Raw genomic sequence first — 14,869 nt, 5'->3', positions numbered from 1 at the left:
GCTTCAACGTTGGAAAGTCTGCCTGCCCCCTTGTCCCCCAGCTCTCCCCCCATTACAAGCAGCCAATGTTCTTTCCTAGTTCTGATTCTGACATCACATCCTGTGTGTGACTCTTGTTTATCGCACCCTTGAGTGTTCAAGGTTCAATGAATGTCCTAAGCCTTCAGTTTGTCCAGTCATAGTTTTGACAGCAAATTTTTATTTTGTTTTATTCATAGTATTCTGATTAATTTTTTTTGTTTTATTTGACTAAATACCATAAGAGTTGGCCTAAATCTACAGTTGATTTAGTCGACAAAACAATATTTTGGCAGGCGTTGATGGCGTCGTAATGCCTGATTTACACTCTGCAGCGCGTTGTGAGCTTAGTGTCTTAGTGCTACTGAATCCCATCTCCACTAGTCGCTCCCTAGCATTTCATCATAGTTTTCATCATCACAGCTTTTATTTTGTTTTCGGCAGCGAAAAAAAGCTAAGATGACTGAACATTTTTCATTGTATAGTTTCAGTCTACGAAACCCATTAAACCCGGGAAAGCATCTGTGTCATTTTCAGTCTTTGTGTTGGCCATTCAAAAATAGCGGCCGCACTGTGAGCTTGTTCATCTGCTATTGTTGGACATTTTTGAAAAATCTTTAAAAGTGTGAGAACTACTGATTTAGAAGGGATTTGTAGAATCAGACTCGGGTCTTAATGTTTCAACACTGTGTGTGACTCCTCCACAGGGAGCCATGGCAGCTACCTACTCAGCCCTCAACAGGAACGTCCCTCCTGTCTTGGAACCAGTGGGCTGTTCCACTCTGGCCCAGCGGAGGGGGGTGAAGAAGCTCACCTCCACGGCCCTGTGACCTCGCCAAACCTTCGTAACAAACAACCCCCCCCCACCCACACACACACACACACAGACCCCGTCAAACTGTCGCCATCAACTCTGACCTCGATCTGCCCCCTCCTCCTCCTTCGCTGGACTACTGATGGACCCTATAGGACCTGATGACGACGACGACGACTGAAGACACCAAACTAGGAGCACACAGAATCTGTTTTGCCCCGCGCCCTGCTTTTCCTGTACCATGTTAGACTACTGGAGCTAGTTACAGTCCTTCTCTCATCTCACTTTAAGATCCGCCGGATCCTTGGCCCCCACTCGTCTCCGTGGATCTGGGATCTTGCTAATGCCAAATAGGAGCACCAAAAATATCCCCCCCTCACCTCCCTCCGTCACTGGCGCGTTACCCTAACAAATTATTCCACACACGACACACCCCTCTTCCTGCCAACGCCAAATAGGAGCACAGAATTCCAATTTGCTGCCACCTCCTCCGACCCCGTTATTATTATAATGGACTATTCCTTCACATATTATAACGCTGGAACGCTGAACAATGGTATTGGTGTCTGCGGTGGGAGAGTTCTATTTCCAAGTATGCAGTGCCCCGCTACGGACAATCAGTGCTGCCTTGTCGTATGCCCCGAAGACTCGCTGTCAGAGGAGGAATTAAATAAAAGAATGAGCTGTAATTATTTGACACGCATTAGAGGAAGGGGATAGTTGGAACAACAGCAACTGGCGATAAACCCAACATATGCATCTAAAAGAGATTACTTTTGCGTTCTGATACTGTGGTTGATATTTACTTTGTAGCTGTGGATTCACATCGCGTCCAAAACAAAAGCTCAACGAGCGACGAAATCAACAAGACGTTGAGGTCGGGATGTCGATGGGCAGATGCCCAACTTACCAGTAGCTCTTAAAAAAACACAAAAGCTTAGCGGTATATTGTAATCACATAGAGTTGCAGAGGTGATGCGGGTGTTCGTACGAGCAACAAATGAATGTGGCTGTGTTGGCCTCGCGGATTGGTTTGTTTTGTAATGATTAGGGGATTGATCTTTGAGGGGGGGGGGGGGGGGGGGGGGGGGGGGGGTCAATCAGCAGCACAGCCCTGTACCCTCTTGCTGGTTAACCTGGCTAACAAGATGTTTTATATACCCAACATCATTCACCCCATGCCTTTTTTGCTGTGCTCGGCCTCGCTGATGACAATGAAGATGACAAAATGGTGGACTGACCGTCCGTCCGTCCGTCCGTCCGTCCGTCCGTCCGTCCCCCCGCTCTAGCAAATGAAACTGTGGACTTGGAGTGGAGAGAATTTGACATTGACATATGGACATTTTAACGTGGTGCTTTGGGCAGTATCATTTTAACCTTCAATGCCAGTAAAAAGCACATTGGATTTAAGTCAAAGTGAATTTGGGAGCTCTGGATGGCATAATAATAATAAGCGCTGGTCTGGGAGTGGGCCCCCCCCCATGGTTCCTCTGCTTCAACTGGCGGGACACCCCGACTTATGAACACCCTCATCCCCTGTCTGTCTGTCTGTCTGTTTGTCAGTCAGTCTCTCCGGACCTTCTGCACGAGTGCGTGAAAAGTACCGACGACGTGCATCTCTGTGTGGGTGACACAGGGAAACTGAACTGTAAATACTGCGCTGAAGCAACTCAGGTTTCTGTTGATAATGCATTTTTTTTTATATTATCTCCCGTTTAGGAGAGCTATATGTACATAAGCACACAGGTGGGTTGTTGGAATTATACGATCCATGGATGATGACCTTTGTCAGGATGGAGAGATCCTATAAACAAACCTACCCAATGAAGACTTCCATTTGAGGAGGTTTACCTAAACAGATTAATTATAAAACCAAATTACAGTACCTCCAACTGTTTCACATACTGTATATACACACACACATACACACTGTATACTGTGTGTATCTTTTAGTTTAACTTGTCTCTGTCGGGTGGAAGCCTCATATGTTCAGAGGATTCAACTCAAGCAAAACAATAGAACAACTTTCTTTTCTCTCCACACTTTTGGGTTACATTTCCAAATTGAATCTATAATCTACAGTCTCTCTTATCTAACCTGCTCTGATCAACACAGGTCTACGGTGTGTGTAATGGCTGAAGGAGTTGTTTCTCTGTAGGAACCATCATCCATTGCTCTGTTAATGTTTGTGCTTTGTGATCTGCCACAGATCCCTTTAAACTGCGCACAACCTGCCTGTCTTATTCCAAAACGTAATGTTGTAGCAGCAATCAGCCAGTCCAGTCAATCAATATATCAGTGATGTATAGTAGTATTTTTGGTTAGAACTGATAACATTCCAACAAATTGTCCCTGCCTGGTGGAAACCATCTCTGTGACCACTAGCTGTGACAGAGTTGGTGAAACGCGTCACTGTTGGGCGAAAAGTAGTGACTCCATGTGTGTATTGGAATTGATGTGATTGTCTACAGTCCCCAGACCAACACTAGGGGTTGGCAGTGACGGGGACTATAGGTGGAATCTGGCATAATAATGATTCATTTGGGGACAAAACCCCCCCGAACAAAATACAAAATACAAATAATTCATCAATAAAAAAACTGATAACATTCCATTTGTGTTGCTTAATACAGTGGTTCTCAAATATTTTCGTACCCCTGAAATTATATGTATTTAGCCGCGGAACCCCCTCTGAAACGGTTTTGTCTTTTGTGTCAGGAAGGACCCCCAGAAGAGAAGATTTTTAATGTTCCAAAATAGTATAGTAGATATACAAGCTTCCAGAATACAAGCTGTGAGCTTGTATATCTACTATTTTTGAATAGCCGAAGTATAAAAAAAAATAGTTAAGTGGTTAAAATGATTGTAATGCTATTAACCATGCTGGAGAACTCCTGGAACCACACCAAGGACCCCTAGGGGTCCCCGGACCCCACTTTGAGAACCACTGGCTTATTAGACTGGCCTACATAGTTTCTGACTCTACAGCATGTTTCTGACCAATTACACTTGCCTTCTCCCCAAATTGACAACAAAAATATATAGTGGGTTGTGGTTCTCAATGCAATAGGAACCGTTAAGGAATGGGACCGTTAAAGAGGGAATCATTAAGGAACCGGAATCGTTAATATCCTAAAGGATCCAACCCTAATTGTGGGTGGAAGTTTGAAGCTGTAGCCACATAATGAGAAAAGACAGCAGACAATCAGTCACTGCTACAATTATATAAAATGCTGTTGAAATACCACTTGCTCTTTTATTATTATTCAAGACTCATTGCATCAGTAAAAGCCCAGCTACCTATTATAACCATAATACAGAACATTACATCATAAGCCATGATAGAATCTTATTAACCATTAGGTGAAATTAGATTTAGATTGCAATGCTTGTGGCGACATCCAGGCCTCTTTCTCTCTCTCCTTGGTTGTCTGAATGTGTGTGTAAACATAAGGGATGTAACTATTTCTCAGAGACAAAAACAAGAAAGTTATTATTTCTATATAATTTTATATAGTAAATGTGCAAAGCATCCTTGCCTCGTTCTTTCACTGTACAGCTTTGGTAAAAGGAATGTATCTTTAATGTTTCGTTTTGTTTTTCTTTCTCCAATTATGAATAGGAAAACTTGAGTTTTCTTTCCATAGTTTTATCTTTCTCTGTCCCTTTTGTCACTTCATGATTTTATTCCCGTGCCACTCTGCATATTGCATTCAGCCCTGCTGCTGCTAGTCCAAATCTCTGTTTTTCTATTTGCAGTGAGGGGAGACGTTTCTATTGAAAATAATAATTAAAAAATAATATTTGAAAAATAAGGCATGGTGGTTTTTTTTGTCTAATCACTGTATACTAGAGCGGTGCCCATGGGGAAGGCCTACTTGGAGCGATGCAAGTTGTAAATGCATACGGAGTAAGAGGCCTTTTTGGGGCGGTTATGGACAACCATTGGTCCGATAGTTTCGACACTGGCCACTGCACCCCCGATGTCCGCTGTGCCCCTCTACAGTGGTGCCCATTGGGCACTGGCCTACAGTACTTGGAACGATGCAAGTTGGAAATGCATGCCCCACCCAGATAGTATGCGTTGGAGCCTCTACAGCGGTGCCCGTTGGGCACTGGCCTACTGGAACGATGCAAGTTGGAAATGTGTCCCAGTGATGACCTGTAGTCTTTCCTCTGGCCCCCTGGGAGCCCAATCATGGTCTAGCCTAGCTCTGGTCCATAGAATCCTTAAGGCTATGGACCACAGCTAGGTCTAGCCACAGTCTGTTACAAAAAAAACGTTTTGGTGTGTAATCAAAGGGAAACATTGGAAAACATGTGTACATCATAACACTTATAATGATCAAGATTGGCCAATTATATTTTCAATTAAAATACTCAAAACATGTACAAACCCAGTTCAATAGTTTATTTTGAGAGAAAGAGCAGAGCTGTGCGTGTCTATGCAGACAGTCATGAGTACAGGGAGTAAATGAGAGGGAGTCAGCACACTTCCCAGGGGTTGAGAGAGCCTGTGCTGAGGGTCAGGGGGTCAGATGTGATGCTGCCCAGGGCCATTCTCACCATCTGGTGGCTGGTCGGCAGGAAGACTAGTATCCAGCAGTGGCCCATATGATGCTTGGGCAGCCCGAAGCCTCGGATCTTTATGTTAAGGCTCAAGCCTTACACTTACAGGGACTCTCTGTGGCACTGTTTCGAGTGTTACAGTGGGGTGGCAGCCCAACCAAACTGTGGGCCAGGACCGATGTTTGGGTCACGAGTAAAATATCAGGTTGTTTTTGTTTTTCTCGTTGAAAAGTATTCCAGGAAATTCCAGGAAAAAAAGAAAATAAAGAAAGAATAAAAAATGTAAGACGTAAGAAAATAGCAGATTTAATGGGAAGACATCAAAATTCTCTTGGGTTAAAAAGTTTGGGAACCACTGCACTATGGTGGACAGACAGACAGACAGACAGACAGACAGACAGACTCTGTCTGAATCTATAATGATCATTCTGAAATGTCACCATCACGTTTCAATAAAGCTACATGGTTTTGAAGCGCTTGTGCGGGCACATGCGCAGATCGTCCCAGCACAGTGTTGCCATGTTCGCTTATTATAAGCGACTTTGGGCTTGTTTTTCGGTAAAGTCAATTTACACCATTAAGTTGTAACATTTTCATGTCAGTACCCATTATTAAGAAAAGTTTCAATCAATTAATCAATAATCAATTATTATTATTGTTATTATTTTAATTTTTTCCCGAACAAATTGCTCATTATTTTGTGGAGTGACTTATTTAATTTGGGCTTTTTTTCATAGACCTGGTGGCTTATTTCGGTCGCAAAATCTGGCAACACTGCTCCCGGCAGCACCGCACCAACAGCAACGGGGGCTGCTGCTATCTTTTACTTCACGTCGTCACGCGTACACCGTCATTATTTCACTCTGTCTACTCGACCACTGTAAACATTTACTAAGAACAACCGACTCGTCTTATCACCACGGCAGACCGTGAGCTAGAGGTGTAAAGAATATGCCCAAGAATAAAGGTAAGATATTATCGAACCGTAATTCGTCTTGGGTTGTGTTTTTGTTGGCGGAGCGCGCCGCGTCTCTCTCTCACACACGCATTGAAAACGTGACACAAACCCTCTGAAACCAGCTAATAGTTAGCTTACATATGGATTATAATGTTATCGTAACGTTATACCCGGCAGGTTAGCTGCCGTTGGAGGACAGTTGTTGTATATCCAGTGAGCGGCGATGTGTTTAAATGACGGCCTGCCGCAGTTTGTGTCATACTAGGATGAAGATGATTTAAATGGGGCTAGCTAACCGGAGTAGCCATATCTATGGGAGTAGCATCCAGCCGTTGTGATTCTGTTGCTAGTTAGCCTGCTAGCTAACTCACTCACTCAACCGCACCCTGGGCCGGCCTGTGGCTGTCATCCATTTGTAACATCAGTTACAACATCAACTTCATGTTAAATTCGTAACTAACTATCCAGTCTATACGACCAAACCTCGTTTTAGTCTAGATAACTTTCAGTTGGCCAGGCCGATGCCACCCACCTGCTGTGTTAAGTTAACGGTGGGTTGTCGTACTTAAAACCAACCCGGCGCCGTGACCTCTCCACTGTGAAAGCAGCATAACTTTTTAACTGTTATGTTAACGTTAAATGGAGGTCCATTGTTTACACATAGGCAGTGGTAACCACCCCAATAGAGATATAACCTAGTTGTAGCAGCAAGCAACTCTTCATCGCTGGTAACATTAGTTGACTTAACTTGGGTCTCGCGTTACTTCTCTCTGAATTGAATACACAGGACCACAACGGAAATAAACCCCTTTGTTATCCCTTCATCACCATTGTATAATAGTACCACTGTACTATTTGCAAACTGTTAAAAGTATTTAATCAATCAAAACTGACAATCAAACTTTTGTGTGTCCCATTAGGTAAAGGAGGAAAGAATCGACGACGTGGAAAGAACGAGAATGAATCTGAGAAGAGAGAGCTGGTGTTCAAAGAGGACGGACAGGGTACGTATTTGTTATCACCAGATGGGATTTTTTAAGCCCTTTGATTGCTGACATTTTGGCCTTGGTCAGAATGGTGCGCTAGTGGCTGGAAGGTGGCCAAGTCGATTCCTGATTCAGTTTGGCCATAGGAAACTGAATGTGAGTCTCAATGTACATCTTGTGAGTGGTTAAAATTATCTCCTGTAGTCCACTAGTCTTTTATCTGAGACATCAGCCTAGTGCCATGTTGTGCACAATCCACCAACAACAGAACAAGGTTTGTTGTGTTATTTGTCAACCACAACAAAGTGAAGATGTTCGCCACCACAAACCAGACACATTTTTCAAATGTATTGGATGGTGATACAACAGACAAGCCTTGCACTGCCGGATTTCCTCACAATTTGACATAGAAAGAGGACCAACGGTATATCAGGTGAACAAGTGAAATTAGAATCCTTATTATCCCAACCTAAAAAATAATATATTTTGTTTACTAAAGAGCTGGACTGATAGTCCCTGTTACTGAACACTACATATTGGAGTATAGAGCTTTAACCTTTTAACAAAATACTTAGTTTTTACTTTTACAAAATCATATCACAAAATCATATCAGTCAAATCAAATCAATCAAATCATATCACTTCTAATCAAAACGGCACACAATCTGGCTGTCCATTTGGCTATGCAGTGTTTGTATGTGTTGATGAAATGTATATTAATAAAAATCCATTATAATATGACGAGGAGTTTTATGCTTCTCCATGTCAAACTATGTGGGACTTTACATCCTAGATGTAAGAATGAATTGGGTTACTATGTTAAGGAGCAGGAGCAGATTCTGACTGCAATGGTATGCAGATCTACATTTTGGATTCCATATACTCTTAACTCGGTCTTAATTCCACTTATTGCATTGGCCAACTTTGTATTTCTTGTTGAATAATAGACCAGAATAAGAGTTCTGTAATTTATGTCATGCTCCCTGAATTTTTTTCGTTCAAAATCATGTTGTTCAAAGTATGTTGGTCTGAATTGAACATTCTAGGGAAATGGGAATATATTTGACGTGTCGGGGCACCTTGGCTCTCACCCTTAAACTCAAACACATAATGTTGACTATTTCACCAATTAAGCTTTTCTGCAGAAGCTTTGATACATGAATGCATAAATTATAAAAGTATAAAAATGTGGTCTAATACATTTTCTCCCCGCTCCCAGAATATGCTCAGGTGATCAAAATGTTGGGAAACGGACGTCTGGAGGCCATGTGCTTTGACGGGGTCAAGAGGCTTTGCCACATCAGAGGAAAACTCCGGAAAAAGGTAGGAATTTCCCATCCTGTCTTTCTCCACTAACGCACAGAAGCCTCCCCCCCAACCCCCTGACATATTGCTGACGTGACGCTTTCTCAGTGGTCAGTCAGCAGCCATCGCTGTGGCACCATTGGCTCAATGGCTCTGTGTGCATAAAGTGCATTTTAGTGTCTTTCTTTTTCAGCTTGAGGTATAACACAGGCTCTTTGTGATTTAACTGACTCTACTGTTTGTTTGTTTTTCCTTTCTCCTAGGTGTGGATTAACACGTCGGATATCATTCTGGTCGGGTTGAGAGATTACCAGGTGTGTTGGTCATTCACCTGGATCACAGGTCTTATTGCTTTCAATTCATACTACAGATTAATATGACAAGCTTTACTGCACATGTTGTGAGCCAGACAACATTTCTTGTTTCTCTGCACTGATGCTGCCTATCTATGCCAACACTGTGTTGAATCAGTCAAGGACCCCCAAATTGATATGTATTAGCCCGCAGACTCCCATCTGAAAATGTGTGCCAGGGAGGGACCGCCTGAAGAAAGATTTGTGGGTTAAAAAAAGGGGTTATTAAAACATTTCCAATACTTTCTAGATTAAAAAAAGTTAAAAAAAAAAAGAAAAAAGCAGATTGTGAGCTTGTACATCTATTTTTTTAATGGAAAATGTATAAAAAATGGTTAAAATTAGTGTGGTGCTGGATAATCAAATTTACCTGGGGACCCCCTGGAACACACGTGTGCGCACGTGCACATTCCCCAGGGACCCCACTTTGCGAACCACTCGATTAGGCCACAGACCCCAATTTGAGCATTTTGTTTACATTTATCTCTTGGACCCAAATCGACATTGTAAAATCCCAATGCTTATTTAACTCTGAGCATGTACAAATAGAACGAAATTGGCCCATATGTGTCCCATTGTTTACATCAATTCACTCATTGGGTTACAGACTGCTAAGGATCCATTGACATCATATAATATTCATATATATATATATATATATTAGTACACAATTATTATGATAAAGTAATGTTATAAATAACCCCATTTATAACATTCTTCTCATGTGCGACTGGATTCTGTGTGATCAAATCTGTCTTCTCCTGTTTTTCTGTTTTCGCTCAATTTATTTCCTTTTTGTCCTTTGTTTTTTGTGTTTCTTTTGTGTTTGTTTCCCTGTTAGTTTTATGTCCCCGTCCCCCCCCACACTTGGGATAGGCACAATAAGCCATTGGCTTCAGCCTAAACCCTTTTGGTCTCTACAAAAAATTTAAAAAATACGACGAAATTAATATGTAATGTTTATTTTATGACCTAAATAAAACTGAACTGAACTGAACTGAACATTGTTTTAAGACGAGTTCTCTTTTCAAACCACTAACTGATTGGTCTCTTCAACAGGACAACAAGGCTGACGTTATCCTAAAATATAACGCAGATGAAGCTCGCAGTTTGAAAGCTTACGGAGAACTGCCAGAGCATGGTGAGTTAAAGAGAACATTGGCAACAGTGCCACACTTTAGGCAACAAACGGTACTGCTGTCAACCACTTTTATTTTAATATTAAAAGAAAGAACTAATGACTATCACTGCTTCATGTTTGGCGTTCTTTCTCATAACTTCTTCTCACCCCTCCTGCACCACACAGCCAAAATCAACGAGACGGACACCTTCGGTCCTGGGGACGATGACGAGATCCAGTTCGATGACATTGGTGACGATGATGAGGACATTGATGATGTAAGTACCATTAACACAATCAGCGCCGGGATTACTTTCAAAATAGAAGCTCAAGGTGCCGGGAAGATATGGCCGTTTTACTCTGTTTTTGCTTGCTTACCTTGCTATCGTTACAATAAAATCGCTCGATGATCCATCACGTTCATATTTTGAACGAGAGGCAGGTCAGAAATCAGTAATTAAGAGCTTAGTATATCCATCTGATCAAAACCACGGAGAGCTCCCTAGATTAGGAGATATGAGGGATTCTTTCTGCAGCGGTAAACAGGGAAGTGAACGGGACTGCGGATGTGAGAAGAGCAAGGAGTATGGTGGCCTTGGAGGCCAACTAAAAAAAAAGAAAATTTATATTTTTCTCTCGTTTGATATCAATGAAAATGCCCGTCGGTTGGATTAGTTATGACGTTCCCACACGTTGTATGGCCTAAATGGGATAACATGTCATTGTTTCCACAGTGAGTTTTGTGTCAAAGGCCAAGTAGGCTCTACTGGAGCCTACTTGGCTACTGGCTGCGATTAGGTAACGCGGCGATGTACGACGTTGGTCGCGTCCGACTATTACTAACCCTAAATCTGACCGTAACTAACCCTAAACTCAGTCTCAACTGGCCCCGTAAATCCCCTAACCTCATATCGGTCTTAACCTGCCACTTAAGTCAGTTCCCGATGTTTTTGCTTCAGCGGCAGTGTGTTTCCTAATCGGAGTACTGGCTTCATTGCATCGTCTTGTTAAGTAACCTACTGGTTGATAACATTCGAAGCGTGGATGCTGTGTGTTTTGCAACATGGTGACTTTCTGTCAAATTGGTGCAGGGCCACATTCCTGGTGCTGCACGATTCTTACTCGAATGTGAATCTCGATTTTCCGTGATTGAGATCACGATTCTCATTTTTTCCATGAAAATATTTATAAAAAAAACATGCAAAAGAGTAACTAAAATGAATTGGACAGCCAACTAGTATAGTGTTGCACGATTCTTCACAAAATGAGATTGTATAGGTGTCTGAATCTAGATCTCGATCTTTTTTCGATTAATTGTGCAGCACTAGTCAAATGGTTCAAATTGCAACATTTGTCAGTATGTAGCAGAGACTTGGCTAATGGCCACCCTATGAACCATTTATATTGCTGTAATGACACCATTGACAGCTTGACAGCAAACCAACAATGTTGCAAAACACACAGCATCCAAGTTTCTGTGTCTTCCACAATGCTCTTCTCTCTCTGTAACACACCCACAAATTGTACCCTTTGATTGACCTGTGATAACATAACTGACCCAAGGAATTGTCGACCGGGAATTGAACCAAATTAGCAATTCACACATACTTGCGCTTTACTTCATAATTTTCTCTACATTTGCTGAGTTGAATTGTCGAGGAGGGATACCATTACATTTGCTAAATAAAATGACGAAACATTGAAACTTTTCTTAACCAGAAAGATCTGTAACCTGAAAAAGTTACTTGAAGGAACACTCTTCAACCACTGAATGTTATGGAAACAAAGCAAATGTATAAATAAAAAGAAGACAATTTTATATGAATATTTATATTGTTTTTTTTTCTTGTCTTTTCCCAGATCTAAGGACCTGCTACAGGAGGGGAAATGTGGGATTTTACTAGCGATGCTCCCATTTGGATTTTTTGAGCCGATAATCCTATCATTATTGTTTTTTTTATCAGCCTATGCCAGTCCAATATCAGTTTAAGATACAGTATGTTCCACCATTAGTTTGTTTACCCTCTAAGTTTTTTTTGTGTGCAAACCATCAAGTGCAGTTTAGTAGAATAACATTGATACATACATTTAATTCACAGTTGTGAATGGTTAATTGAGCACTTGGAATGATGGTGGAATGGTGGATAGAATATCATATTTACTGCTTGCTGTCCAATGGAAGTTACTGTAGTTGAAAAAGCTGTATGGGCGACTATCAGATCAATGTGTGCACGTCGCCCATCACACTTGGATTGGAGGAGAGAAAAAAAAACAGGCTGATCATCGTTCTGTTGATGCTGTCGGGGGGGGGGGCTCTCAATTGGAGCATCACTAGACATTTGACCCTTTTATTTGCTTCTAGTGTCAATGGAATGAGAAATTACCGGCCCCATCTCCAGCATGTCTCTCTTGCTTAAAAAAAATATATATTAAAAAAAAAAAAAAAAAACTCATTTCACCGAGGTTCGATACGACTGCTCATGAGAAACAGTACCTAATGTGTTATCTTTTTAAATGTATTTATATTGATTTCACACTGTGGAATTTAGTAAGAAGTACAGAATCTCTGGATTCGCAAATAAAAAGGTAAACCATTTTGTGTTTTTGTCTGGCGGTCTTTATCATTATATCTATTAGTCTAACAAATGTATGTTCAGTACACTATATGATGGGTTCAAAAATGTTTATTGAAGATGGTGGGGGGGGGGGGGAAAAGAAAATTAACTTTGAAGATGCCTGTGTGTTTTGCATTTCTTGTTTCGCTTTCTTGCATTGACATCTTTTATTTGCTTATCCCCCCCCCCCCCCCCATAAAACAAGGCAGAATCGAAATGTATTTTTTGTATTTCCCTAATTTGGGTTTCCTTGTTTGTTTTTCTTTGCTTTTTAGTGGCCTCTGTCACTTACATTTAAGTGCCCTCAGATTGACTGCGTATGTTATCTAGACCTCAGAGAGAGACTGTTGTGTTTATCAGAGCCAATGAAAAATATGTTCTATGATGTCTGAAGGTTGAGTGTAGGTGTCCAATAAAGATCTTAACTCCATCCATTTCGAATTACGTTCTTGATCATGCCATTTCATTGTGCTGGTATTTCTGATCAGTAGCACCATCTTAAGATGGTCTTAAGATGGTGCTCTTGAGCTCTAATTCGGTTGGATGGTCAGTCACAGACGGTAGACCACATTCCTCTGACATCTGGTGTGTCAGTCAGAAACACTACCAGTCGTGACTATTATTATGGCAATCATAATGCTGCAACCTCCATACATTTGGGCAATTAAATTCATTACGTTGACAAAGGTTTATACTGTATGTAATTTATTGCAAATAAACCAAGTAAGTTAGGGTAAGGTGACTGCATTAATAAAGAGACTGGATTTTATGCTTGTATACTTAACAGAATATTAAGCTATTATCTCAACATTACGGATTCCCACCGAATATTGCTTTTCTTTATAGCATTCCGATAATTTTTAGAATCGGCTAGTATCAGGATTCAGGCGACGCCGATGCTATGAGTAATCTGTGTGTGTGTGGGGGGGGGGGGGGGGCTGTACTTGTATGCTAAACAATGACGTAATCGTGCCTCTCTAGCTGCTAGCACGTGTGCTCTTCCATGACTATGCTTTCTCCAGTACACAGCACGACAGCACGTGCAGGCACATATATATATGTGCACTGTGCAGGCACAAGCAGGCAGACATACATCATGGATGGATGAAACGAGGCTGTTTCTATTTTCGCGTTACAGAGGTAGCCTTGCGGGTACATATATTAAGCATATACATTTATAAGCTATAACCTCGCGTCACCAGGCTTTTAATAAGCAGCATAATGGTGTGATGCATCATGCTGCTGGTGCTGGCTCCACAATCCGTTTTAATTAAGGCCACTTGAAAATATTTAGTGTGGGACGGGCGCGCACGCACGCGTGCACTGCACACAAACATATACTAAACTAGTAGCCTATACAACGTACTGTACGCATGCACCCCAAGTAACTCCCCTCCCTCTCTCTCTGGCATAAGCTCTCCACACTTGGCATGTAGACAGAGACAGTGATAGCTCCTTGCCGCAGTGGTTTTATTGAACAAGTGGGTCTGCAGTGTTTTAATCCCATCGTCAACACAGGGCACCGGGGTCCCGCCTGAGACATATTGACGAACGACAATATTGACAACCGAGAAGATGACAGGTGAGGCATGCATGCATCCATCTCTTTATGTTTCAGTGAGGAAGACCGTGTATTTCCTTTAACACACGAAATAATAGGGAACATCAAGAGGATATCGTATGTCGTATCACACACAATGGTCGAGCAGATTGATAATAGAATTGATTGTGCGCAAGCCACAAATTAGCTGTTTTCTTAACGTGTTACTTGACTGAAATGAAGAAGAAAATTACATATATTTGTGAAATCATAGCCTAGCTGCCTAGCCCAGGGGTCTGCAACCTTTTTTAAATTAACTATGATGCCATGTTTTAATTTTCTAGATAGCCAGTGTGCCATATCAACATTAATTTTAATGACACCACATACAATATAATATATAACGTTTTTTCCACATTGTTATAATGATCATTTTTAGACTCAGAAGTCAGAACAATAACCCACCACCAAAGAACAAGACTAGAATAGCCTACAGTACACCCTATCATCATCCACAAGGATGTATGTCCTATTGACTTCTGACCCCTAACAGCAGTTGACTGACAGAACGTTTGACAGCTTAAACCCCAT

General features: G+C 41.5%; 2 protein-coding genes across 3 annotated transcripts in view; both read left to right on the top strand.

Moving 5' to 3' along the window:
* The window catches only part of rps6ka3b (ribosomal protein S6 kinase, polypeptide 3b), a 69,828-nt gene extending 65,181 nt beyond the window's left edge, over positions 1–4,647 (top strand). For both annotated transcript variants that reach the window (XM_079489531.1, XM_079489530.1), the window contains exon 22: positions 726–4,647. In XM_079489531.1, the coding sequence (XP_079345657.1) occupies positions 726–848 (123 nt within the window). In that variant the 3' untranslated portion in view covers positions 849–4,647. The remainder of the gene's footprint in view (positions 1–725) is intronic.
* A 1,522-nt stretch (positions 4,648–6,169) lies between these two features.
* eif1axb (eukaryotic translation initiation factor 1A X-linked b) lies at positions 6,170–12,825 on the top strand. Its single transcript, XM_079489236.1, has 7 exons — positions 6,170–6,368; positions 7,280–7,363; positions 8,565–8,668; positions 8,914–8,964; positions 10,063–10,144; positions 10,310–10,401; positions 11,984–12,825. Exons 1-7 carry the CDS (start codon positions 6,353–6,355, stop codon positions 11,987–11,989), a joined length of 435 nt encoding a protein of 144 aa, XP_079345362.1. The 5' UTR covers positions 6,170–6,352; the 3' UTR covers positions 11,990–12,825.
* Positions 12,826–14,869: the final 2,044 nt, after the last annotated feature.

This window comes from Electrona antarctica (assembly GCF_951216825.1).
Source record: "Electrona antarctica genome assembly, chromosome: 20".
NCBI lineage: Eukaryota > Metazoa > Chordata > Actinopteri > Myctophiformes > Myctophidae > Electrona > Electrona antarctica.
This window is presented reverse-complemented; position numbering and strand designations above follow the sequence as displayed.

Bases quoted from the DNA above. Each gene is read 5' to 3' on its own strand.
- eif1axb (XM_079489236.1), top strand. The intron at 8,965-10,062 runs GTGTGTTGGTCA...TCTCTTCAACAG, and splicing joins TCGGGTTGAGAGATTACCAG to GACAACAAGGCTGACGTTAT. The intron at 10,145-10,309 runs GTGAGTTAAAGA...TGCACCACACAG, and splicing joins CGGAGAACTGCCAGAGCATG to CCAAAATCAACGAGACGGAC.